This window comes from Nelumbo nucifera, chromosome 5 (genome assembly GCF_055504915.1).
Source record: "Nelumbo nucifera cultivar China Antique chromosome 5, China Antique-T2T, whole genome shotgun sequence".
Classification (NCBI taxonomy): Eukaryota; Viridiplantae; Streptophyta; class Magnoliopsida; order Proteales; family Nelumbonaceae; genus Nelumbo; species Nelumbo nucifera.
In genome coordinates this window covers 14,357,369-14,385,298 of record NC_142653.1, presented here as the reverse complement: position 1 = coordinate 14,385,298, position 27,930 = coordinate 14,357,369, and the positions used below count along the sequence as shown (strand labels likewise).

Sequence of the window (27,930 nt, the reverse complement as noted above, 5' to 3'; positions counted from 1 at the left end):
TGACTTACCTGATCCCCGGCAGCGTCGACGTCGTACGAACTATGGAATAAGGGATAACGTCTGATATGAATGATTAGCGGTATTGACGAAAATGCCCTTAAACAACATTTTCCATTATTGCTGACAGGGGATATTTATCGGTGGTATTATGGTCACCGTAAGAAGCCTAGCTCATCCCCTTCTTTTTCGTCCAAATTCAACAGCAACGGGAGGAAAACCCAGAGATAATCAAGGCAAATCAGATCATATAACTCAAACCAGCTACACCGGAATCTATTATCAAAACCCTAGTTATTGCATCATTCCTTCTCTTTCCATCTGATTGATCAAAGAGGGAGAGAAAAAAGAAAAAAAAAAAGAAAAAGGATAACGGAAAAAAAGAAGGAAAAGATCGTGGCCAACCGCCAAGAAACGACGATCCTACGGCCTCAACCCTGGGATGGAGAACGAGCCGCTAGAGAACCCACTTGATCATCACAGCAACAATGCATCTGCTGAAGAGCCGTTGCCGGAAAACCACCTCCCAGGCTCCTCCAAATTGCCGGAAAACCATGTTACTGACGCATACAGTGCACCGGAATACCACCTTCCAGATCCGCAAATCTCATCAGAAAACCATCTTCCTGCCCCGCGAACCTCATCAGAAGACCATCTTCCCGCCCCACAAATGACATCAGAAAAGCATCTTCCCACCCCGCAAATCTCATCGGAGAACCGCCTTCCTGCCCCGCAAATCACATCAGAAAACCATCTTCCTACCCCGCAAATTCCACCAGAAGCCAACCTAACGGATTCTCTGTTAGAAAAATGCAACAAAGATGCTTCGGAACCTCTTTCTGAAAATCATGCGGAGGCACCCCAAAAACATTCGCCGGTGGAAGAGGATGAAAATGCTCCTCCTGCGAAGAAACGTCGCCGCAGAAAGAAGCAGTTCCCAGAGATGATTCCCTCAGCTGCCGCCGTAAACGGCCTCCGTGTCCTCCGTCCTCATGCCAAGTCAAACGTATATAGTGAGAAGCTGATGGACGAGATCATTCAGATGCAGATCAACGACTACCCTTCCGCCTCCAAGAGTCGGCGCCGTAAAATTGCCGACCTTGCCAAGGAAGTTGACATCGAAGCCTTGATTGCTATCTCCGTTGGTTTCCCGGTGGATTCTCTTACCGAAGAGGAGATCGAGTGCAACGTCGTATCAACTCTCGGCGGAGTGGAGCAGGCCAACTACATCGTCGTTCGAAACCATATCCTTGCCCGGTGGCGGTCGAATGTCTCTGTTTGGATGACCAGAGACCATGCGCTCGAGTCCATTCGGTCGGAACATCGAGGGCTTGTTAATTCGGCCTACTCTTTTCTCCTTGAGCATGGCTACATTAATTTCGGACTCGCTCCAGCTATCAAAGAAGCCACCTTTAGACCTCCTGAAGGAGCCGAGAAGGCGAACGTTGTTATTGTTGGCGCAGGTTTGGCTGGACTTGCAGCGGCCCGTCATCTCCTCTCATTAGGTTTTAAAGTCGTGGTCTTGGAAGGTAGGAACCGACCAGGCGGACGCGTTCGGACTAGAAAGATGGAGGGTGATGGTGTAGTAGCTGCAGCGGACCTCGGGGGAAGCGTTCTCACTGGAATCAACGGGAATCCTCTAGGCGTCCTGGCCAGGCAGTTGGGATTTCCTCTTCACAAGGTACGCGATATATGCCCCCTCTATCTCCCAGATGGGAGGGCAGTAAATTCCGAAATGGATAAGAGGGTGGAGGTTTCTTTCAATCGGCTTTTAGATAAGGTATGCAAGCTTCGGCAAACAATGCTGGAGGATGTTCAATCTGTAGATGTTTCTTTAGGGACTGCACTTGAAGCTTTCAGGCATGTCTATAAGGTCGCTGAGGATCCACAAGAACGAATGCTCTTGGATTGGCATCTTGCAAACCTGGAATATGCAAATGCTTCGTTGTTATCTGACCTTTCAATGGCGTTCTGGGACCAAGATGATCCATATGAGATGGGCGGAGACCACTGCTTCATTCCTGGAGGAAATGGAAGGTTCATCCGTGCGCTTGCTGAGGATCTTCCTATCTTTTATGAACGAAATGTGGAAAGCATACGGTATGGAGTTGATGGGGTTATGGTATATGCAGGTGGGCAGGTGTTCCGAGGGGACATGGTTCTGTGTACAGTGCCACTTGGTGTATTGAAGAGAGGGTCTATTGAGTTCGTCCCTGAGCTTCCGCAGCCAAAGAAAGAAGCAATTCAAAGGTTAGGTTTTGGATTGCTAAATAAGGTTGCAATGTTGTTCCCTTACGATTTTTGGGGTGGTGGAATTGATACGTTCGGACATTTATCAGAAGACTCCAGTATGCGGGGTGAGTTCTTTTTGTTCTATAGCTATTCGTCTGTTGCTGGGGGTCCACTTCTGATAGCTTTGGTGGCAGGGGAATCTGCAATAAAGTTTGAAACAAGATCTCCTGTGGATGCTGTAGGAAGAGTAATGGATATATTGAAAAGAATTTTCACTCCAAAAGGGATTGTTGTTCCAAATCCAGTTCAGGTTGTTTGTACACGATGGGGAAAAGATCGGTTCACATATGGCTCTTATTCTTATGTTGCAGTTGGGGCTTCTGGGGATGATTACGATGTTCTTGCTGAGAGTGTAGGAGATGGTAAGGTCTTCTTTGCTGGTGAGGCAACTAACCGACGGTATCCTGCAACAATGCATGGAGCTTTTCTTAGTGGCTTGAGAGAGGCTGCTAACATATTAAGAGTAGCCAACAGAAGGTCATTGGCTCCACTGGAGGCTAATGCAAAGTCTTTGACCCCACTAGAGAAAACCAATAGTGTTATACAGAATGGTCAGGAACTGGATGAGCTGTTTGAAACTCCAGATCTGTCATTTGGAAGCTTTTCAGTTCTGTTTGATCCAAGATCAGTTGATATTGACTCAACTTCACTGTTGCGAGTGGGGTTTGGAGGGGAGAAGCTGGAATCTGGATCTCTATTCCTTTATGGCTTGATTTCAAGAAAGCAGGCCATGGAGTTGAGTAAAGTTGATGGAGATGGAAATAGGGTGAGGGTGCTGAATCGCAACTATGGGGTAAGGCTGGTTGGAAGAAGTGCTTTAGGTAGTGTCGGAGAATCTCTTATTTCCTACATAAAATCAGCTAGAATTAGTTGCAAAGGGGGTGAGATAATGGAAGACAAATAGGACATTTCTTTACCAGTTTCATGCAGTGGGTACTAATAGCTAACTTGTAGTTTTACGATTTTGAAGAGTTTCCCAAACTCAAATTGATCAGATGGAGGGAGCTTTTAATTATTGGACCATCATACTCATTTAATTCTCTGATGATATGATTCTTGTTTTCAACAGGAGCAGCTTTATTGTGTAGATTACTGACACATTCTAGCAACTGAATTCTTCAGACCCAATTTCAACATGTAATTGGTTTGATCTCATGATTTATAGAATTTATAGTTGAAAAAGCCTCAAGGTATGCCGAAGTTTTAATGGCAGCTTCTGAGAATGACTTTGTACTTCTTTTGTTATTGTTAGTCATCTTTCATCATTGCTGTTGTTAGCATGACAAATTGATCTTCTTAGTACTCTGTGCATATTGTTTCTTTCCAGGGCCACTGACTTTGCTATCTTGCTATGTTTATATTTATAAATATAGAAGAAAGTTTTCTTATATAGTTGAAGATGACTGCTAGTTTGTAATTTTTTTATAACAAAGGAAAATTCATTTAAAAAAAATACAAGGATTTGTGACAGGAAATCACCATGGAAATAACCTTCCTAAAAATTCCAATTTCACATGCTTACCTCTAAAAACAGCAAAAAGGGCCTAAACCCACAATCTACAATTAAAACCCAACGTAACTTCAGCAAGAAAAGTCACTCAACTCCATTTCAACCCTTGATCATCCCTTCAATAAACAGCCTGCCATCCTTAGTACTGCTGAAAATTTTAACTTCTTATTCATTGATTAAAACCAAGTTAGAAACACACTAGTGTATTGACCCACGTTTGCAATTTCATTGGCACTAGTTGTGTATTTTTTTCCAATCCCATGAATACTTTTCTGGAAAAGTCATCAACCCCAAAGAAGAACAAACCAAACTCCTTACTAATTTGAACTTGTTTGCAGTCACATTTTCTAAATCCACCATCTTCTGAACCTGAACTGTTTCATCAAAAGGGATAAAATCTTCACATCTTCTAATTCCACTTCTACCTCAGGTTTACTCCCAAAGCATCATTATTGTCCATCTTAGAACCTTCTTAGAACTCAATAGATGGATAAGTTCTGTACTTGTCATTCTGGAGAATCCCTTCCGCAGCCAAATTATGCGTATTATTATGATCTTGTCAGGCCCACTACAAACACAACCCCCGATTCAGATTATTATTGGCTAGCTAACTGACCCTTCTCTGATTATTTTTGAGAATGAAAATATTCTTCACAAGGCATTATCCTTGGTTTCTGTACTAAACCCCTTTTTCTTTATTGACCTGAAGATCTGCTAATGTGACCATTGATTTGCTTACCAGATGGGCTGAGGAGAAATTCTTTTGTATTGAGTTACTTTGGTAGCATGGGGCTTGTACTTTGTATATGTTGTCTAGTTGCCCTTCGTTTCTGGAATCTTTGGTTGGATTCTCCATTGCGAAGCTTTTTGGTTTGCATCTCTCTTCTATCTCATTAATATCTATCTATCCATCCATCTATCTTTTGAGTTGCTTGCAAGGATTAAAATATCAATACGATTCCACATTGGTGCATCCAGATATGCATGTAAACACTGAAACAAAAGTGCTTTAAAATATTTAAAAGTTTGGAGGTCTCTTTCCCAATCCTCTAAAAATAAAAAAGTAAAAAAAAAGGACAGTATTGCTCATATCAATACATGCCAATGCGCACCGTTGGCTTTGGGTATCGGGTGTGCTGATATTTTTGTAAGGGAAGACCAGCTCTACATACACTCTATGCAACTTATGTAGAATTTCTGTCTAGAATTTTGGTTTTGAGGTTTATTTTCAGACTCTTTGAAATGGCCTTACGCCATCACCAGTATTGCTACTACTCTGTATGTGTTGAGAAGAAACTTTACTGTACAAGATTGCGTGATTCAAATGTACTTTTAGTTCCTTGTGAGACTATTTTTGCATACCTAATAAGCAATATGATATTGGTTTCTAATGTAGGAGTTGGGTAGATAGGTGGCAAGGTCAATGGGTAGCCTTGCTTCGAAATTCAACAAAGTATGCACTGAATCTAGGGGAAAATCCAAGGAATAATTGCTGATTTTCTTCTAGGAGCAGAGAACTACTAGAAAACAACAAATAGAAAAGAAGAAATCATGTGTGTCTCCAGAACTGATTTCAAGAGGAGGAAAAAGAACAAGTATAGAGAAGAATAAAGATATTCTTATATGCAAGGTTTTTAAAACCGGCCTGGACAACAAACCGGTCAGGGGTCTGGTTCCCTGACCAAATCAACGTTTTTGGCAAAAATCTGGTTTTGGGGAAAAACGGCCTGACCGGTTCCTGGATTGTATGAGCTGTTTGTTGGCTGGATTGTATCTTGTGCTCCAAGCCTAGGAGCAAGCCTTGTACTATTTTTGTTGATGCTTCTGTTTTGAGAATGCTGGGCTTCTTAATGAATTTATGTTGACTATCAAAAGAAAAGAATAAAAAATAATTTATTCAATTCTGCTGTTCTGGATAGATATACAAGTAAACATAGACTCCTCAAAGCTTAGAAGTTTGCCAAACTGCTAAAACTGCAGCTGACTCCTAATTAGAATCGTACGAACTCCTAAAAATAGAAGTTCTGAAAATAAAAATACAGCAAATTAGTGGTTAAGTGAAACTAATAATTTCCTAAACAGAAAAAGGAAAATACTAATTGCATATCTTCTAAAAAGTATAGGACACCCCTTGGAGATACAAACAGATGGTTTAAAAAAACGCAGGAGCTATAAATTTAGAAATTGCTTTCAGCTTCTAAATCTTGGGTGCAGCCATTTGATTCCTTCTTCCATCATATGTTTTAGTAACTTTGAGATGCCCAAATCTCTCCAGAAGTTGATGTGCTGCATCTTCTATTGCTTTAAATGGCTGAACTACATTGGTTTCTGGTGTATCAAAGAAGTTAATTGTACCTTGGCAAGTAGGTGTCATAGTATGGAAAGAAGGTGATGCCATTGAAAAAGAGTGACTGATGCTAAAAATGAAAATAATGGGGTGAACCATGTTATTGATCCTAGTTATGTTGTTGGATTATTGTGAGATTCTTTATGACTGTAAGAGGCATAGAATTTGAACTAAAACTGTTCTTAGACGTAATTCTTTGGTGATGCTTGTTGTTCTGCTGTACTTTGGATGATCTTCATGTCCTTGCGTAAAGCATGAATTCTCTCTTGGCAATTTTCTGTATGCTTGAGATTCGAGAAATCTTATATATATACCTAAAAGGAAATGGGGGTACAGAGGGGCACTCTGTGCTCAACGTTTGGAATCTAGGATTAGGGATTCTGGGGTGCGGTTTTATGTGGGTTTGGTTGAACTGGCATTGCAGTATTTTATCCGCTTCATCTTTTAATTGGTGTCTCTTCTAACTTTTGTCTGGTCTTACCATCTAAACCCCTTGTCTCTGTCTTCTCACGAAAGTAAAACCAAAGGCCTATGTATTTCTCTCTCTTCCCCACTCACTTTTTTTTTTTTTGATCAATAACAATTTCATTAATTCACCAAAGAGGTTACATAAGGAAGACAAACACACTTATCTTCCAAGTACAAACACACTTATCTTCCCCACTCACTTTCATCACCACCACTTCTCTCTCTCTCTCTCTCTCTCTTCCACTTTCTTGCTCAATCTCTTTTTCTTCTTGAGAATTCTAAACTTTTTACGGATTAGATAATCTAGGTTGAGAGGCCTAACTTTTGAAGGAAAAGGGTTTGAGAATGTTGAAGAGAGGGTAAGATCACCCTCATCTGAATGCTGGCAATGCGTTTGAGAGAATGGGAGACTGAGAGAGAGGGTGCGATCTACCTCATCTGAACGTCAACAAGGGCTTTTGGGGTGGAAGGAGGCAGTCTCTTTTCAACTTCAAAGTTGTTCAAGTACATGAGGTAGAGAAAGGCATAACTGGATACATAAATATAGGATTTGGCTTGGTTTCTACTTCAACCACATGTGATGAAACTCTTAACCTGTTTCCCAAGGGGAAAACTTTGGCGTTTATAGAAGTAAAATGAGAGGCATCAATGGGTCTCATTTGTATCATTTTAATATAAATATTTCTTTTATCTTTACATCATAATTATTTTTGGTTATTAAATTAACAACAATTTCCGGTTATCATATTGAATATTGGATTTTCCCATGGACTGCATGGGCCCCACTAATATTATATTATTGGGAGATTGAGCAGTCATTTAGCTTCTTTTGAGAATTGATATATGTGTCAGGGAGGACCGGAGGAGGATGACAGATTGGAAGCAGGGAAGAATACTCAGCCAATTTTTTTTTCTATACCGATCTTTCTTCTCTTTTATTTCTATGTTCCTAGATGGGTTGGTTGGATTAATATGGTCCCATATAGGATGAACTTCTTTTGGTTGCTGGTTGATGGGGTTGAGACTTGCTAATAATTGTAACTACCTCTTGCTCCACTGCTCTTGAAAAAGGTGCATTTTAATTTTTCCTTTGAGTTGATAGTAGGTTGGACCTCCCATTTAATTGTCTTGACTTAATGAGCCCTTGGATCTTTGATGCTTTTGGCTCTAGGGAAGAATTTTATGGAAGATGTTTTATCTGCTTTCTCTCAAATCTTTTTGAAAGAAGGGATTAGTTGCATCTTTGAAGAGACCTACTTCTTGGTTGAAAATTTGGCATAGTCACTATTGTTTTGTTATTTTTGTTGTCTGTGTTGAAAGAATCTTGACAATATTTTTTTTGTTCTCATCTTGACTCAAAAGAGTTGTGCTTATATTTGGTATATTGATCTTCACTCTAAATAGCTTGTAATTTCAAGAAAGTATTCCTTTTCTTGAGGACTGAGGCTTGAGTATGGGTGTTGATGGTTTTTCGAGTTTGTTGTATATGTGCTGATCTTTGAATTGTCTAGCAGAGAACATGTGCTAGTAAGAGTTGTACATTCTGTGTATTTTTGTTTGGCAAACATCTCATTGTATTATGTATGGTTCATGCAGTGGGAGGAGAGTTAAATTCTGAGGAGACTTGTGGTGAGGGAAGTCCTCTCTATGAAAGATTCATTCGACTTAAACACTTTCTCAATTTAAGAATTCACCTATTTTTCATTTTGAATATCTAACCTGTTTTGTTCATATCCTGGTAATTTGTTGTTTTGGGAGGTTTGCAAGATTTGGAAAGCCTTGATTGGTGGTAGTGTTTACAATCAAGGGGCTGAGGACATAAAAGATTATAGGCAAATCAGTTTGACTGGTAGTGTATACAAAATTATTGAAAAGATGCTTGCAAAGAGGATGAAGCCAGTTATGGGGCTCATCATTTCAGAATGCCAAGGGGCATTTATGGAAGGAAGGGTAATGCTTTATGGGGTCTTAGTAGCAAATGAGCTGATTGACTCGAGGTTGAGAAGCGGAAGGGATGGTTTACTATGCAAGGTGGATTTGGAAAAAGCATATGATGATGTGAATTGGAGCTTCCTGGACTATGTGTTTAGGAGGATGAATTTTGGTTCTAAATGGAGAAATTGGATGAAGGTACGTGTTAATACTCTTTCCTTTTTGGTATAAAAAATATGGGGATGTAGAGTGAGAAAGTTGCCCTTGAAATATCTGGGAATGCCATTGGGTGCAAGATGCAACTTCAAAACAATTTGGGAGCCAATTGTAGAAAGACTTGAGAAAGGATTGGCTTCTTGAAAAGCCAAAGGCTATTCCTATGGAGGCAAAATTACCTTTGTGAAAAGTGTGTTATCTTCTCTCCCCATGTACCTTCTCTCTCTGTATCCAATTCTGGCAGGATTGGCAGCTATTATTGAAAAGAAAAGGAGGGACTTTCTTTGGAGAGGCTGGAAAGAGGAGAAGAAATACCATTTAGTGAACTGGAAGAAAATTTGCAGGCCCAAATTCCAAGGGGGGCTAGGTGTTAAAAGGGTGAAGAATGTTAATGTTACCATGCTAGGGAAATGGTTTTGGAGGTTTGGGAGAATTAAGGAGGGCTGTGGAAAAGAGTGGTACAGGCCAAATATGTGGAAAGAATTTTGGTGGGACCTAGGAGCTCCAAATCAACCCTATGGGTGCTCAGTTTTGAAAGGAATTGAAAAGGCATATGATAATTTGTAAAAGGAGTGAAATTCAAGATTGGAAATGGGGAGTGGGTCAAATTTTGGAAGGATGTTTGGTGTGGAGAGAGGCCCCTGCCTAAAAGATTTTTTGAGAAATTTCAGAAATTACAACAGAACCCCCATGGGGAAATCAGAACCCCCCCCCGGAAGAAGATTATTACTCAAATAAATTCCTTGCCCTCAACAAAAGCCCCTAAGCCTGAGGTATGGAGCCCTTTCGCAGCTGCAACCCAAGAAACCAGCTTGCCAAAGGTGAAAGAAATTAAAACATCCAAATCTTTGGAGATTCCCTGCCTTATTTCAAGTGGCAGAGGACAAAGAAGTCAAAGTTGACTGTAATGTGGTTTGGGCACCACAGTTCAGGAGGAACTTAAATGATTTGGGAAGTGGCTGAAATCTTTAGAGCTATTTACAGATTACACAGTGGATGACATGTTAAGGAAGTGGGGTGAAATTGCAAACTGTACACAGGCCAGATCAGTATTGAGTGTGCCCTGGACCCCATCACCTGCTGGATAAATAAAGCTAAACTTTGGTGGGAGTAGTAGGGGGAATCCCGGACAGTCAGGGATTGGGGGTGTATTTAGGGATGAGAATGGGGTCATTTCTGCCTTGTTCTCAGGCCCAATTGGAGTGGGTGACTCCCTTAGAGTTGAGATCTATGCAGTTGTGGAAGGAATCCAAAAAGCAAAGGACATGAATATCAGAAATTTGATATTGAAGGGGACTCGGAGGTGGTGATAGGGTGGCTGAATAAAGATAGCAGTGGCTTATGGAATTACAGCAATGAGAGGAGAAAATTTAAGTGGCTGGTGCGGGAGATGGAAGTAAAGATGATTTGGGTTAAAAAATCAGCTAATTCTTTAGCTGATGGACTAGCCAAACAAGGAGTAGAAAGGGATTCAATGTTTTGGGATAAATTGTAATTTTATTGTTTCTTCCTTTCCTTTTCTTTTCTTTTGAAGGCTTAAGTTGTATTTGGAAGATAAGAGTGTTTGTCTTCCTCTTTGTAATTATTTAATGATGATTTAATGAATTTGTTATTGATAAAAAAAAAAGTGGATGAGGTGCTGGAAATGCTACAGATTTTGTTTAACACAGGTGGAGATTGCCTGGCCTGACAGAAGAATTTGGAAATGGGAGAAGACTGGAAGATTCACAGTCAGAGGGACAACCAGTCCCAGTTCATATAATCTGGCCTAAAAATGTGCTGTAAAAAATCTCTTTCTTTATATGGACTGCTTACCTTAACAGAATACTCACAAGGGACAACCTCTTATGGAAAGGCATATTACTAGATTTAGCTAACTGTTCACTACTATGTGAAGGATAGTTGAAAGCAGCGAGTCATCTCTTGTTGCACTGTAGTTTCTCTTATGGGATTTGGAATAGAATTTTATGTTTATTTGAAGTGCAAAGTTGCTGCCCAGGATCAATAGAGGGTAAGAGGTTGGAGGGTGAAAGGGCTGAGTAAAAGAGGAAAACGGATCTGGAATATAACCCCCTGGTGGCCTTTTGGTGTCTGGCAAGAGAGTAACGGACAGGTCTTCAAAAACAAGAATAGCTCTGCTGATTCTATTTATCAGAAAATTTTGTGAAATATTCTCTCATGGTTGGCTGGTTATAGGCTGTTGTGTAGGTTTTGAATCTTTTTTTTTTGTACTTGACAATCTTTTTGTAAAGCAGGGTGGGGAGTCAAGGTCAGAGGGGCAGTTTTATTTGGTCCCTGAGTACATCATCTTTCTGTACACTTTTTGTTCATATTAATACAGTTATACTTTACCTTTTCTCAATTTTTTTCCTTGTGTATTTCTATATGATGTTCTTGACCATTTTAATGGGATGGTTATTTTTGCCCTTTTGACTTTATCTTGTTCTTCCCTTTTGGAGGCCCTAATCCTCCACTTTGGATATCCCAGCTAAAGCAATCTGGCTTGATCCTACACCTCCAAAAAATTGGATCCTTTTGCTGGGAAGTAATGCACAAAAGTCAACACTTGTGAAATGCTTTGGCACTTAAAGGAAAATTATCCTTTATCCCCTTACATTTGTTTTATTAATGAGACAAACTGTCATCCTTTTGTTAAATGGTCTTATGTTTTGGGGATTTGGAGATATTTCCTAGTCCTCATTTATGTGTTCTGCTGAATAGCAGGTTCTAACCCTAGATTGTGCAGCCGATTTTTCCCCTAGGGAAAGGGGGGAGATTATGTGGATACATGCAAGATAAGCTAGTCTTTGGTCAACATGGGAGAGTTTTCTCCAACAAGAAACAACTCTTTGATGTAGTGGTTGGTTATATCTCCATTACGGTGGCATACTAACTGCATACCAGAGGAGAGTTTAGAGCTTCTCCTTTGATGACATGATTTTTTTTATCAGCTTTTTGATGAAATGATTTGAGGATGGTCTCATATTGCTAGTTCCATTTCTATGAAATAAGATGGTTCCCCCTGTCAAGTCGCATAAAACAGAATAACAAATCAAGAAGAAAATAAGAAGAAATAGAGAAAACACCAAGATTTCACACGGTTCGCCTCAGTAGCCTACATCCACGGGAAGAGAGGGAAAAATATCCACTATGAGAACTAGAGTTACATGGCTGATCTCTCTATAATCTCACAACAAAATATCCACTCTCAACCCTAGTCTCATAACCCAATGGCTTAAATAAGCAAAAGGGCAAATTATATCAGAATTTTACATAAACCCCTCTCTTCCTCCTATCAATACATAGAAGTCTCCAAAATTTATCAGCATTACAAATATACCTTATAACCTCCAAAAACCCAAATACAACCAAATACAATATATCTCTCTACACCCTCTCTCAAACTCAAGATGGGGAAATCTACTTGAGTTTGCAAATAAGGATGTTAAAGCAACCTCCATGAAAATAGGTTTACTGTTGAAGCAACAACAATAAAACTTGAGATGTTGAAGGGGCCTCTTTGAAACCAAAGTTAGATGTTAGAAAAACCAAGTGAACTTGTGTCTGAAAGACAGAGTAGAGCCACTTCAGGATCTAGTAATCACCAAACTAAAGTTGGTCAATGGAAAGTCAACACATATCATTGTCAAAGAAACAAAATTTGCCATCAACAGGCCAATCACAATCTCCGAACTGAAAAACCGACCATGTCAAACAACTAGATCATCAGAAATGCCAATAGAATTACCAAAACAGAGTTGGTGAGCAGAAAGCCAACCATGCTGAACTCCATAAACTAAAGCAAGGATTTAGAGTTGATCAATGGAAAGCCAACTATGAACTCTATAAACCAAATTGAGGAATCAGAGTTGGCCAATTGTAAAGCCAACTAGATAAAGTGAATCAAAATCCCATGTTCCTAAAGGAGATCAAAACTCCAAGGATTTCTTCAACAATAACTTGGAACTGATGAGCATAATAAAGGATCGTTGCTGAAGCATTTTGTCGGACATCTTCAATGCAAAACATTTATGAAGTAGACAAACCAGATATTGACCAATGATAATAGATCCATCATTCACCAAAATAGTCTACATATCAAACCAAGCCACAAATAAGATCAGATCAGAAATTATCATAACAATCCATTGTAGAAATTTTGCACCATCAAGACATTTTCTCAAACACCAAATAGTCACCTTGAGCTTCAGTATCACATTCTGATATTGATAATCATAAGCAAACCGGAGAAGTTGCAAAGCTTCTGTAATACTTCTTCAAAACATTAGAACTCCCAAAGAAAACACAAATCTTGGCTAAATGACCAACAACCAACCTTTCAGACAATAAATCAAACAGCTGATATGCATTATAGAAACCGGAATTTGCCTGAAGATATGAACTAGTTCAGATGCTAGAGAGCATAACCCACAAGACAAGGAGGGAAAATATAAATCCTTCCATAGAGGAATCCTTCTAGAGAGCCAACAAAAGAGAAAAATAAAAAAAGCTTTAATAGCATTAAAAATAAGGACCGGAAGATGCCTTAATATACCAACCATATCAAATTTCCTTGCCCAAATGACCTGAACTCTAAAAGCTACAGTCTAGGTTCCACCAGGCATGATAGAACCGAAAGAAAATCCAAATCTGATGTTACTTTTTCCTGGTTTCCGAAAGAAGCAACGAGAAGCAATATCACCCCTTTGGGGTCTGGTAAAATTCTAGAAAAATGATGAAAAATACTCACAAATATTCTTCATTGAATGGTAAAAGTCCCTAACAGATTGCTTCATAGCTTCAAGCACCACGTGCCTCGCGTGAACAGTTACTCGATTGCTAGTCTTCCTTAGTTTACCAAACTAATTCCCACACTAAACCTGCTCTAATATAATGTCAACTAACATAAAATAGAATAACAAATCAAGAAGAAAAAAAAGAAGAAGAAATAGAGAAAACACTAAGATTTAATGTGGTTCGGCTTGGTAGTCTACATCCACGGGAAGAGGGAAAATATCCACTATGAGAACAGGAGATACTTGGCTGACCTTTCTACAGTCTCATAGCAAAATATCCACTCTCACTCAACCCTAACCTCATAAACCAATGGCTTAAATAAGCAAAGGGCAAATTATATCAGAATTTCGCATAGGCCCCCCTTCCTCCCATCATAAATACACACAAGTTCCCAAAATTTATCAGCATTACAAATATACCCCTATAACCTCCAAAAGCCCAAATACAACCAATTGGAATATATCTTTCTACATCCCCCACAAGGAGTTATGGAACTTAGCTTTGATTGCCGCTCCTTGGCCTTTGGAAATCCTGGACATTTTGAAAGTAGGGATAACGTCTGGAATGCATCATAAAGGTCCTTTTGGCTTACACGTGTCCTATTGCATCTGGAGATTTGATAGGAATGAAGGTTAAGGCCTTGCTTGAGAGCCTCAGATTGAGGAGTTAGATGGGGTTAGAGTGTTATTCACAGGTTTCTATTGGCGGGTTAGGGCAGAAATGGGCCTTGAGTTTTTTTGGCTTTTTGTTAAGAGACAATATTTATAGCACATAGAGTAAACTTTTCATTCAGATGGCAACATTAGGTCTGTACTCTTTTAGCAACTGGAGGAGGTAGAAGAAGTGTCATTTGTGGATTGTCTGCCCTAGGGTAGATTTCTGTTTTTCTCACTTTTTATAATGTTCATGGCTTGTGTCCTTGGTAGGAATTGATATGCAGATCCTAACAATCCAGCAACCACAAAAGTTTGTAACTTCTGGGAAGAAGTCTTCTTGACTTCTTTAATTGGTCCCATCTAAGTTTCCCTTTGGTTTTTGAGAGTTGTGGTTGCCCTGGATCTGTTGTCTCTTGGTTATGACAACCATATAATAGGAGAATCTGAGTTCAAATCTGCCCCCCACAAGATAGTTTCCCACAACATCCCACAGCAAATCTCCGCTGTGTATTGGGAACATCTCCCGATGATAATACTAGAAATGATGAGGCATCATTGGGAGATATTCTCAATACACGGCGGGGATGTGCTGTGGGACGTTGTAGGAAACTATCTTGTGGGGGGCTGATTTCAACTCGGAGAATCTTGAATATTTTCTTCTGTTGGCTCAACCTTGTTAGCCATGTATCCTAGGTTTATTTAGGTCAACATCAGTTAACTAGTAATTATTATTATTATTATTTTGTTTGAGTCCCTGCATATGTTAGGGAGGTTCGCATGACTTTAAGAGTTACAATTTTCTGAGTGATCTTTACTTCTTTGTAAGTCTGATTTTATAAATAGATTGTTTTAATGAAAATTCTATTGAAAATTATCCAGCATATTTGCTTTCTTGTTTTCTTTGTGCTATGTATTCATTGAGCAGATATTGAGTCAATCCTGATCAACAAGTTCTTGAATCTCTGGTTTCCCACATTTGAATTCTTTTCTCAACTCTGATGGTTCTTGTAGGTTCTTGATTTTAAGGTTCTAAGGTTCTTTTTTAAATCTAATATTGGGTATTGTTTTCTTGAGACTATTTTCACTACATATTCAACTATATTCGGGGTTAGCTAGACAAATCTTGTCTCACCATTGTGCTCCATCAAGAGCTGTGTTTTCTGTCAACCTAGCATTTTTTTTCCTGTCATATTATCAAGAACCATGCTCACTGTTGTTTTTCTGAATACTAGTAAGTGTGCACGTGCTTTGCATGTGGCAATTTCAGACAAGACGACATTGATGATAGTAATAATATGTTTCCAAATTTCCAATAATTTTTCTATATTTATCTGTACAAAAATAATTCTTATTTATCACTTAATTTTATTTAATATGATGTGAGAGATGTGCCCAAACGATTTCTACAAAAGTTATTCATTTTTTGTATCTTTTTTGTGTTTTTATCTTTTTTTTTTTAATTTTTATTATTTACTTATGACATCAAGGGTTAACATATTTGACTTGAAACATTGAATTATTGACCTACCACCAAAGGTGAGAACAACTTCACTTTTGGGTTGCTTTTAAACAACCATGGGTTTTATATAGCTAAAAGTATTGATATAGATCTAACCGGCAGAATTTTTTGAAGCAAACAAAAAATGATAGAATTTACTAGTGAGAAAAAATAACTTAAATATAGGATTTAATGAGAGAGAATGGGAATACCTTCAATAAAAAACTTAATGAGAAGCAATTGAATGAGATAAAAAGTAGTTCAAGTTACATTTTCTGCCCTCACAATTTGGGAGGGGCCAAATTAAAAGATAAGGACATTTTAGTCCTAATGAAAGATGATGGTTTATACCATAAATATGAGACTTAATGAGAGAGAATTAAGTGAGGTGAAAAGTAGTAGTTCAAATTACATTTTTTTCCCTCACAAATAGAGAGGGATCGAATTCAAAAAATGGTGGTATTTTAATCAAACAAAAGTTCCACACTCTCATTTGTGCGTTTAATAGTAGTATAGATAGTCATTATATTGTGCTTTATGTAGTATTTTTTTCCTTCCCTTGATCCATTTTAACCTTAATTTTGGTGTCAAATGGTCTTTCCTTTGATTTGTTTTTGTTCTTTTTAATGAATCATTCAGTGTCTCTTCCTTTTCTTCTTCTCTGACAAATGGTTTGAGTTTTATTTCTTCTCAACTTTTTTGCTATTTTCTTCCAAAAAAGTCACCTTTCATTCCTACATGATACTAAACTCCTTGAGTTTCATTATTCATGAATAGAGGTTTTCCTTAGCTAGGGATGGCAATAGGGCAGATGAGAAGTTGATGACCCTGTTCCACCTTTACGGAGCTGGTTTGTATTGTCCTGATTGGGCTAAGGATGGGCTTGGGTTGTAGAAATTTTGAAACCTGCACAGGCTTAAATCTCTCTCTCTCTCTCTCTCTCTCACTCACTCTCTCACACACACACACACAAACACATTCTTTTACCTTGCGTGGTCCTATTCAGAGGGCACACTAGGTTGTGTTGGTGCTTGAATTGATTCCTGCCTGTGTCATGTGTTAACTCTTTTTTTTCTTTGATCAGAAACTGTTTGCATTGTTAATTAAGATAAGAACTGTATCACGTCTGACTATTACCATACCTTCTCATATTTCCCAATTCTTCTTTGAGCATAGATGTTGAATTCATGTTTTCTTCAGACAAGGTTTAGTTAGTTCCGTCTAGAGAGATGATGATGGTGGGCAGTGGAATATTCATCGTCAATCGTTACCATTATCATCATCCAAGCCTTATTCCAACTATATGAGGTCGGCTACATGGATCCTATTTTGCCATTCCGTTCTATTTAATGCCATATCCATTGTTAAATTATGGGCACTTAAGTCATTTCTAATTACTTTGAATCTAGCTCTTTTTGGTCTACCCCTAGCTCTTCTAGCCCCTTCAACTTGCAACGGATCACTTCTTCTTATGGGTGCTGTTGGTGGTCTTCTATTTATGTGATCAAACCATCTTAGTCTACTTTATCTCACTTTATCACCTATTGGAGAAGATTGGTGAAGATTGAAGCAAAGAACTTGTTGTTTGAAGAGCTAAGATGTTACAGGGAGATGTCCTTGAAGATTAGGGAGGCAAAGATGATGATGGTGCTGTTAGTAGGTATTGAAGTATTGAAATGGTTGTGAGCTTTCTGGAAGAGGCAAGATATTCCAGTGGGGAGAAAGGTTTAAAAAGTAAGATGATGGAGGAAGGAAGAAGGCATGTTCAAGAAACAAGGAAAAAATGTAAAGGGAAGATCCATGACACTTCAAGTTCTCGGAAGGAACAAAGGGCTGAGATTGGAAGGCAATATGCCATGTTTTGTAGGATTTCTTAGCACACATGGATGAAGAATGACAAAAGCCAAAAGGTGATAAAATAAACGTTAGAGAAGCTTCTGTGCCAGATTTCTTGACAACAACCAACATCATTGGTACCTTCAAATTGGTGTTATGTTGGGAAGGAGGATTGGGTCAACAAGCTGGTGGTTGAAGAAAAGGAATCTCCAAGTGATTGGAGGAAGGTAGTTGACGCTTTAATAAAGGGTTTGAAGTTGAAGGGTGCTATGATAATCACTCCAATTGAGAAATGAAAAGTTTTGCTTAATTTAGTGGCAGACAAAATAGAAGTTGCTTTGATTTCAATCTAAGGTGGGGGCTTTTATGATTTCCAGGTGCTGTCCTTAATCCAATTCAAAGCATTTTGATTTGGTTGATGGCATAGTGGTGAGAGTTGTAGGTCTGTCATTTCACCTCTGGAAGCTGGAGTGCTTATAGTCAAATTGCGTTGCTCTGTAATGGTCGCTTGGATGGTGTTTTTAAGGTGGATCTTTGCTTTGTTGCTGAGTGAGGTAAAGCCAGCTGATATTCCAAAGAGATTGTGATATCGGTAGATGGTATCATACATGCTTGGTTTGCAACCTCCATTGAAGTCAGTCTGGGATGAGCAAAAGGGTTGAGGTAGGAAGAACAAACATCATTCTTTGAAAGAGGAGTTGGGGTGACATGTGGCAGGTCCTCTATCCAAGTGATGACCAATAGCAATTGTGAGGTAGGAAGATGAAAAGTCAAGAGGGAAAGGTTGGTTCAGAGGGCGGGGAAGCAAGTTTAAATGAGGAAGGGATGTCAAATACTGAAGGATCACACCACTTTTTAAATGGTCATGTGAAAGGAACTATGGGCAATGCAACTGTTGGTGGGTTGCCTTCTTTTGGATGGATTTGAAGCCTATAGAGGATGGGCCTGCAACTAGGAACCTTAATGTTGGAAGAAAGAGTGGGTCGAGTAAGGTTGGGCCTTTTGAATTTGAGTCACATGAAAGAGTCATGTGGGGGAGGGGGGAGATGGTTTGGGTGCATTGATAGACCCAACTTTGTGTCTATTATTGTCCTTCCCTAATCACTACGGGAGGGGGATACAGAGACTAAAGGGTTTCAGGAAAAAAATTTGAAGGTTTTGTTGAGGTTCAAGTTATTGAGTGGATGACAAGAAGCATTACAGCAACAGTTCTATGAGAAAAAAGCAGGAAAGAGGGTGATAAATGGGAATGGGTGGTGACAAAGTTCGTTTGAGAAAGTAATTCGATTTTTTGGAACTATGGACAGAATATTGATGTGTCAAAGGATGGGTCGAGTCTAGAGAACAAAGCACCTGGGATTTTGGAAACAACATTGAATACAGAAATATTACAGTAGTTTTTGGGCAAGAAAAGAGTACAGGAACTTTGTTAACTTTGGAAGAGGCTAATGAGGGTTGCCTCCAGTCAGGATGTGGTGAAAGTGTCAGGTTTGTTTCGGTCCAATCTCATGTTGAAAACAGGTTGGTGTTGAACTTCCAAGATGCTGCTAGGTGTATTACTAGGAGGGAGATAGTTGTGGAGTTAGAGGTCAATTCTTGTAAGGGTGAGGCAGCAGAGCCAAGGGTGGATAAAATTGACGAGGCTGCTAGAAGTTTGCAAGTTAGAAAAGAGGATGGGGAAAAAGAAAAGTTTTTTACTGATTTAAATTCAAGAGGGATAGAAGCTTCGGAAGAAAGGGACAGTGCAAGAATAGAAGATGGGGGTAGCATTTTGGTTATAACAGATGAAGAAAAGAGGAAGGAGTGTGAAAACCTTGAGAAGGTGTTGGGGCATGGGGGAATGTCCGGGGAGATAATATTTTCAGAAGTAGTAGTTGGAAAACCAGGGAAAGATTTGGGTAGAATGAGTCCAGAAGTAGAAAAGGAATGCTTGGTAAAAGAGGACATTAATATCAAAGTTCCAATGATTCCAAAAATATTCAAGGGGTCTAACATTCTAAGGTCTTTATTAAGTCTTTTCCAGGCTGAAAGATGGCCTCATTGGAGCTGGTCCAAGTAGTAAGTTCAAGATGTATAAAAGAAAAAGAATGAAAGACAAGGCCTGTTTGGACAGAGTAGAGGTTGGAAAGGCACTTTCAAGTCAGAATCAAGAAAGTTTGAAGTTAGGCTCTAATCCTGAAGTTCATAAAGAAGGTGTTGGGGTAAGAGAGGAGACCTCGCCAGGGGAGAGGATGGTTTAGAGGAAGAATCTGAGGAGCGAGGAGGGGAAAGAGGAAAATGTGGAGGTGGTTCTTAGTTGAGTTAGAAAAATAGAAAAAAAAGATGGACTTGGGAAAGATAGTGGAAACTGAAGTCCAAGTGAGTAATTTGTTGGGGATTTCTGTTTTAGGAGGGGAAGATTTTGCAAGAAAAATGTTTTGGGATTTGACTTTTTCTATTTGAGCCAACTATCTTCCCTGCAATATGGTAAGCCTTATTGGAGCTGGTCCAAGTAGTAAGTTCACAGCAATTTGAGCTGTGACTTTCTTCTCCTGGCCTGTGGATTTAGTTAACTGCTTTGAGACCATATACTGTAGATGCATCCATTTTCTAATGCAAGAATTGTATTACAATCCAGAATTTCAAGGTTGACATTTTTGGCGAGTGAAGTGTAGCTCCATGTAAAGATCTTTTAACTTGGATTGTTCTTATCAACAATGAGTTTGGATCATGTTTAGATGTTTTAGGATGAGTATTTACTGATCTGTCATAGACAAGAGTGGTCAAAACATGAAACTACCTCTCCTTGCAAGCTTAAAATTCAGAAAATCCTGGACACACATGCTTGAATTGTTGCATGCTGGGTTGTTTTATAATAATTTTATGTTAAATTTGCAATTTTCTTGCATAACCACAAGAAGCAAATTTCCTGAATTTTCTCCCTTGCTTCTAGAAGTTATTTGGCATTAGGGAACTGAACAATTCTCTTCATTTGTATGAGATATGCATGTACTATAGGTTATGCATTTAATTATATGACTCGGCAATTTCTTTAGAATGGTAATGTTCATTTTCAGTACCTTGTTGATTGATTCTCCTTGCACCTTGCTTCTGTTTTTGCAATTCGTTTTGAAAGTCGGGCAGGAATCATTGGTTTTCTAGTTTCTGTTCAACATATAATATTGGAGAAGTTGGACACTTGTGCTTCATTGGCATGCAAATCCCTGTTGGCGGGGAGTTGGCTTTCTATAACTTGATCCAGATTTCATTAATGATCAGTCAACTTTTTGCTGAAATCAGGGGTTTGGAATTTTCTTCCACTTAATTTTTAGTTGCGTGTCTGATAATGCTTGTTGGCTTGATTTATATGCGCAAACGTATTGAGCCTAATTTTCTGTCATTAAATTTCAATTTAGCATTCAGTGTGTACTGATTAAAACTAATTCCCCAGAGATCTGGCTGGCTCTATGCATTCTCGTGTCCTCTTGAATTTATTCTTACATCGATCCCTTGTATCAACCGTTGCAATCGTAAATCGTCGTTGCAGACTTGCAGAAGAAAATTTCACCATTCTTAGATACGCGTATAATTATTACCTTGCACTTTTTTAATTTCTTGGAAACGTTTCTGGCACTGCTTTCAAGGTTCTGTCGTTCTGACGTTCTGTTCTTCCTGCCAGCTGAGCCAGCAGAACGCGTCCCACAGCCCACCCCTCCCATGAATTGGGAACATCTTCGAGACCGGATCTCTTCTCACAGAGCGTGCCTCACCGATCTCACAGCATGTCCTGTGTACACATCGGGAATATTTCCCGTAATTGAATTTATTATTTACGGGATGGGAGATGTTTCCAATACAGGGTGGGTTGTGGTCGTGAGGTTAGAGTGATGCGTGCCCTGTGAGCTGATCTGGACTCAACATCATCTTCCCTATGACAAGGATGGGAGATGTTCCCAACACACAAGGGGATGGGCTTTGGGGCGCTTGGTGGAGAGCCCATCTGAATTGACACTTCTTGTTTTTTTGGGGAAAATTCCTCTTTAGTATCCTGAACTTTGGGGGTAGTGTTAAGTTAGTACCTGAACTTTTAAATGTGTCATTGTAGTATCCAAACTTTTAAAAAGTGTCAAGTTGGTGCTGTTATTAATTGACCTTGGTTATTTGATTGTGATGACGTGTAACTTAAAATTTTCAAAAATGTCAAAACTATCATTTAAAAGAAGACATTGATCATTGTGTTTTACTTGAGACTGAACTGAACTGATTAAGGTGTTCGAGATTCTGAACTGATCGGTTCATACCTTCAAAATGCAGCCCCACCCATCACCAAATATTTCGATATGCCGTACCTTCTGCACCAAACGATTGGTTTCGAAGAATTACAGTTTATTCCTCCGTATTGTGCTCTATATGATGGGCTGCATGGGTTCTAAAATAACTCTTGAAAAGCTACAGAGCATGAATCAGATGCAATATTGAAGTATATTGCAATTCAGTTCTCATTAAAAAAGAAAGAATATGATGATGGAAACCAGGCCAAGTTGCAAGCTCATCCCTCGAGGTCATGAGTCGAGCCAACGCGTCGAATTAGGGATGATACATCATACATCCGCGTCAGAGGAACTACAAATATCAGAAGCAAAGACGGAGAAACAGACGATGACGGGTGTTGCAAAGAGGATGAGATCCAGTGGCACCATCCATAGCCGAGTGTTGGATTCATGGTACTCAGCTAACAATGTATCTGCTCTGAATTTCTCTCTCCATTTCCTGATCCGTCTTCTTCCAAGAATGGACAGAACCCACCAAACTCTAACTGTCTAACATGCTTACTCGGTCTTTTCCTGATATTGCCAGCCAGCTTTTCGCCCTCCCATAGCTGAAACGACTGTAACGGCAACTAGCAGAGACCAGATCGAGTACTAACTTGACATTTACTGTTGTGTCACTAGCAACGACTGTAATGCTATCCATATGTTTCTTTGGGTGCATTCGTCGATTGGACAGTGCCGTCGTTCAAGCATTTTGCATCTTTAACTGCAGAACAGCAGCTTTCACTAGCCATTACAATGGCCGGAGAGCCGTCGGAAAACGAAACTGCCTCTGCTATCATGTCGTTCGCTAGGGTTTCATCACGTTCTCTGATATTAGAGTTTCGGAACTCCTCTTTACCGGTGATCTAAGAGCGAGAATTGTTTGATTGACCTGAGAGAAAGATTTTGGGAGAAACTTTTGATTTGTTTTCGTTTCCGGCGGTGTTGGACGATGATTCTGAGCATCTGGAGAGAATTTGGAGAGGCATTCGGATATCAATCATAAGAAAATTAGATGAACATTTTTAAAAGTTTGAGTACTAATTTAACACTATCCCAAAGTTCGAACCTCATTATATTTGCTGCCAAGGTATGGCTACAATGGCTGTTGGAATATATTGTATTTCGCCTGAAATTGTAACAAGGGACCATACATGCACCGTGTCTTATTTTTCAGGCAATTGCCATGATGCGAGAAAGTCACTACCAAGTAGAACCTTCTGTGGAATTCGATAAATACCAGTTGATTGATTACGACTGTTATAATACCAATAACCAATCCGTTTGTTATCAATTTTTTTTTGGGTAAAATACCTTGTTACACATTTTATTCATTTGACAAATATATCCTTACAAAATGCTGGACAAATTTGTCTTTTAGATAATTACCCCCTTTCTGGATATGTTTATTATTTTAGAGTAACATTTAAATGTATTTTATTATTTTTTCAAGATTAATGAAAAATAATCTTTGGATAAATCGTTAGAATCCAGAAATTACCAATATTATATTGAGGTACTTCGTTCCATTGTTCAATGGTTTCAGCAGGAGATGACAGAACGCGCTGATTGAAGCTGAGCTCATTGATGACAGACTGTTCGAACCGGTATTGCACTGATTGAAGCTGAGCTCATTGATGAGTGGGTCACTGAGATGAGGGGAATAAGATTCTAATTGGGTATTCCTAAGGGGGGCGTGTGTGCCCTCTGATCTAGCAGCTGTGACGGAATGCCGGTGAGTCCAGTTACCTTGATGGTGGCGATGCCTGGTTTAACATACTTACTCAAGGTTCAAAGTATTGATACACTTCCGTTATCAGTACTAAAAACATTGAATTTTTCAATATTCTTTAGTTTTGTTTTCAAAAATTGGTTTTTTAAATATTTTTTAGGTGGAAGTTGTCAATACTTGAATGGGATAAAAATGACCCTTTTAATAATAGATTTTTATGGCTAAAATGATCATTACCTTATTTACATGAGAAATTAAAGAACATGGGTAAACGCACTTACCCGGGTAAGTGTTTCCTAGGACAAACTTACCCAAATAATTGCATTTACCCGGGTAAGGACAAACACTAGAGGAGGTATTGGTCTACCCTATTTTTTCCTGTTTTAGAACTATAACAGGAAAAGAATCTGGCCACCTTGTTGTTTCTATAAACACATCAGATTTTTGTTTTATTTTATTTTATTTTTTTGTTTAGGTCTGTGTTGCATGTGTGGGTGTGCCGGTGTAGGTCCTGTGGGGAGTGGGAGTAGACATGAAGGTTTTAGAGCGGGTGATAAGATTAATTAAGGGAACATGTTGGAAGTTGGAGTTTTGTAATTGTCCTAAAAGTCTGAAATTTTAATTTGTCGATCATTGGATGATCTAAAGATTCCAGACCCTCAACCGGGGATTTGGGGTTTAGGGGAGGCTCAACCAACCCCTCCCCTCCCCAAAGGGTTGTGTAGGACTGTAGGTAGCCCAAATGAAACTACAGGGTGTTTGTTAATAGAAGAGAGTTTAAGCAAAAAGATAATAATGCCCGGTTTGTTTTTTTATTTTTTTGTAAATTATTTATATATCCACATAAATGCATTTACCCGGGTAAGTGTTTCTCAGGAAAGACTAAGTAAGTGCAATTTACCCATGTTTCTTTATTTTGTAGGTAAATAAGACAATAATCATTTTAGTCATAAAAATTCATTATAAAAAAGGACATTTTTGTCCCATTCAAATGTTAGTGACTTTCCTCGAGGTGGGAAAGTTATTCATCTACCCCTCAACGGGGTAAGTGATACCCAGAAAAATAAATTTTCTTTGGCCCTCACAAAAATTTGAAAAAAAAAAAACATGAGTTTCTTGGTTAATAGAAATCAAAATCTCATTGACCAAATTTTTCCATCTCAAAATCCAAAAAAATAATGTCCCCAAACTAATATTGAAATAGATGTTTTATCAAAATGCCCTTTATAATTAATTGGTAGTCCTTATGGACGCATAAACACTGAAAAACACAAACAACCCACACAGAGGCAACACCCGAGAAAACTAAACAACCTAGCAGAAGTACAGAACGAAGAAAAGAAGAAAAACAAATATTAGACACCCCAACACGTTCGACCTAACAAAGAAAACTAACTTGGTTCTTCTGTATATATACGAATCCTGAACTGTTGGAGCAAAATCCGATACTAGCAGCAGCAGGTGGGGGGGAGAGGATCCAGAGAGTTCCCCGGATTCCATTCCACAAAGCCTCTCACAGTAATAGCATGGGCAACCCTGTTACCTTTCCAACTAAACAGAGGTAAAATGAACTTTTGAAAAGATTTATATGTCACATGACCACTTTCTGTCATTAGTGAATAGGACATTAAGTAACTTGATTTTGGGTGGAGCAGAAATTCTGAGATCACTCACTCTTGTGTGGATTGTATCCTAAAAAAGTTACATATTTTCTATGGAAGGATATTATTGTTGCTTTTACAGCTAGCATCAGTTGGATGCAAAGGCTTACATATAGGATGGATATAAATGTGATGAAGAAAATAAATGATATATAATAAATTGACCTACCCAGAAAATTGTGTATGGACGGACAGTCTGGATTTGATTTGCCCATTTTGGTAACATCATCCCTTCAACTTCAAACTCCAAATTGGCACTGCACAAGCACAATCCGCAGGATCATGCATAGAAACAAACAGTTTGCAAATATCAGTAAATGAAAATAAATGAGCTTTAATTTCCTTTGTAAAGAAGCTGCAAATATATAATTATGGCTACAAGAAATGTGGATCCTGATCTGGAGCAGATACTGTAACCGTTTGATCATTGCCCATAAAAGATATGGGCTCAACATGTACTTGCACAGTGTAAAGCTTAGCTGGTGGTCTTTGTGATTTTCCCATTTCTTCGTTTCTATTCTCGATCCTTTGATATACGATGCTGTATTTATTCATCATTTTTTTTTTTCATTGTTTTCGGGTCGGGGTCACAGTTTCGTTTCGTCAGTCTATATTTATATTTGTTCTTTTATTGCAGTAGTAAAGGTATGGTGAATAATGAATGAATTGAAGCTTTTTTCTATCCAACAGAAAAATCCATAAATCTTGCACTCCATACTTGCCTCACTTGATTCCTCATTCCTTGATGCGGTTTTAATTATTATAGAGTGGTGCTGGAGGGGGGGGTCTGATTTATTACCATTTACCAGGTCTCGGGGCACTGTCGGTACATCGACTCACAGCATGGGAGGGACTACAGGAGGACCAATATTACTCGCACTCACTCTCACATGCATGAATGATTAACGATTATATGATGAGAATAAAATTGTGACTACTGACTAGTGAGGGGACTGAGGAAGTGAAGAGTGAGTCACAGGAAGGTGGTGGTCTGCTTCCCAGTCACCACGGAAAGCAACTTCCAACGGAACACACCAACTTGTCTTCGCCTTTGGCGTTGGGTTGAAGTTGAGGTCTCATCGTCATCTCTCTCATAGTCATGATCAGTCGGGTCATTAGTCATGTTGATATTGATATCGTCGTCATACATAGGGCATGTGATGGGCCCCTCATTTCAACCCATTTTATACCAAAATTGCACATCATGCAATCGAAAAGATACATGGTTTGTATCTCCAAACTCCAAAGACGTCGCCTCGCCTCTTAATTTTGAGTTTTCAGTCAGTAGCATATTACATCCAGTTAGTTATAACACCACATATGGTCATCATGTGCCACTAGACGCGACGCCCAACCCAACCCAAACTGGTAACCGTGCTTAATTATTGTGTGGAACTGGGGTCCTCCCATCCGATGGGTGATCTGCTTTTGCGGCCAATTCGGATGGCTCGAACACATCTCATGTACCCGGACAGGAACAGGATGGATGGACAGTGTTTCTAAATTCTAATTCAAAGTTCATGTGGGCTGGGCCTGGGGGTACTCTTCAAAGTTCAAATTCAATACTACAGCTCACTATCTCTGTGACTGTCTCAGCTCGGCCGTTACATGTTTTTGACTCGGACTCATCACTCATCCACATGCTGCCGGTGCCCGGTGGTTGTGTCGCTGTAATCAAAACTCAAAAGCAATCCCGCGGTTCATCATGCTCTGCAAATCCAAACACGTAAAATCACAACGCAATCAGGGAGTACTGGGGATATTATTTTTATAGATTATACAAGCCAAGGTGCATTCCAGCTTGGTTGCCTCAGGAAAAGGATCGTAAATTATTATTATTATAAAAAAAAGTGGAAACAGAAACGCGTCGAGACCATTTATAATACCCCTTTGATATTTGGAATAAGTTGGATCCATCATCATCCATTGGTTTTGGTTCACTGTGAGGCCCACTACCATAATTTCTACTTGAAAGAGACAAAGCTTTCATTTTTCATTCATTTGTTGTTTTTGCGTGAGGAGGATAGGTGCGTTATCACGCCATGCGTACGTTATATTCTTCGTCATTTTTTCTTTTTCAGGAATTACTATACTACCTTATATACACTCTGGACTGGAGTGGACTCTTATTAAGGAGATGTAGTAGATGCTTTGCAGTTTGCAAAGAGATAGCAGGCCCATTCCATTATTAGGGAGATTCATTTCATTAGTCAATATGAAGTCCCTTAATATGGCAATCATAATCCTCTCTCACTGTTTGTTTTGGTGTGGTGAGTCTGGTGACCGGTGGTGGTACTTTCACGTGCTCTGTTTTAATTTCAGTGCTACACGTGGCAGCTTGCATAACTCCCACGTGGTGTTGTTGGTCTCTCCGTCTATTTGGACGGTTCCAATATTTTAACTTCGAATTGCTATTTGTCTCGTGATATGGAAGAAACATGGTTTGCTTTGTCAGGCAAGTGGGCTGATGAAGACAACAGCCTTGCATTATACAGTGTCAGTCATTAAAATCCTTCAATACTAAGAAGTTGCCATGTCATCACTACAAAGCTTTCAAGCCTCCACGTAGACTAGTAGCCTAGGCAAACAGTTTCTGAGTTCTGAGTTCCTATCCAGTTCTTTTGAGAGAGAGAGAGATGAAGAAGGTTGAGAACATTGTCGTCTGGCAAGTGGGTCATTGTAGGAATAATAAGTTC

The 27,930-nt window shown here is 39.1% G+C and overlaps 2 protein-coding genes across 3 annotated transcripts; both read left to right on the top strand.

The window, feature by feature from the left end:
- Positions 1 to 23,135, top strand: LDL1 (LSD1-like 1). Of its 2 annotated transcripts, XM_088888458.1 has the most exons (3): positions 1 to 3,426; positions 21,843 to 22,252; positions 22,386 to 23,135. In XM_088888458.1, exon 1 carries the CDS (start codon positions 440 to 442, stop codon positions 3,191 to 3,193), a length of 2,754 nt encoding a protein of 917 aa, XP_088744584.1. In that variant the 5' UTR covers positions 1 to 439; the 3' UTR covers positions 3,194 to 3,426; positions 21,843 to 22,252; positions 22,386 to 23,135. The 2 variants fall into 2 exon arrangements, with proteins under 2 accessions (XP_088744584.1, XP_010267457.1); XM_010269155.3 differs by having other exon boundaries at positions 21,843 to 23,135.
- LOC148791246 (uncharacterized) lies at positions 8,490 to 8,887 on the top strand. The gene is made up of 2 exons (XM_088887552.1): positions 8,490 to 8,744; positions 8,795 to 8,887. The coding sequence occupies exons 1-2, from the start codon at positions 8,490 to 8,492 to the stop codon at positions 8,885 to 8,887; spliced, it is 348 nt and encodes a 115-aa protein (XP_088743678.1).
- Positions 23,136 to 27,930: the final 4,795 nt, after the last annotated feature.

Excerpts from the sequence above, each read along its gene's own strand:
- LDL1 (XM_088888458.1), top strand. The coding sequence starts at position 440 with ATGGAGAACGAGCCGCTAGAGAACCCACTTGATCATCACAGCAACAAT.
- LOC148791246 (XM_088887552.1), top strand. The coding sequence starts at position 8,490 with ATGCTTGCAAAGAGGATGAAGCCAGTTATGGGGCTCATCATTTCAGAA. Across the intron at positions 8,745-8,794 it reads AATGGAGAAATTGGATGAAG|AGTGAGAAAGTTGCCCTTGA; the intron begins GTACGTGTTAAT and ends ATGGGGATGTAG.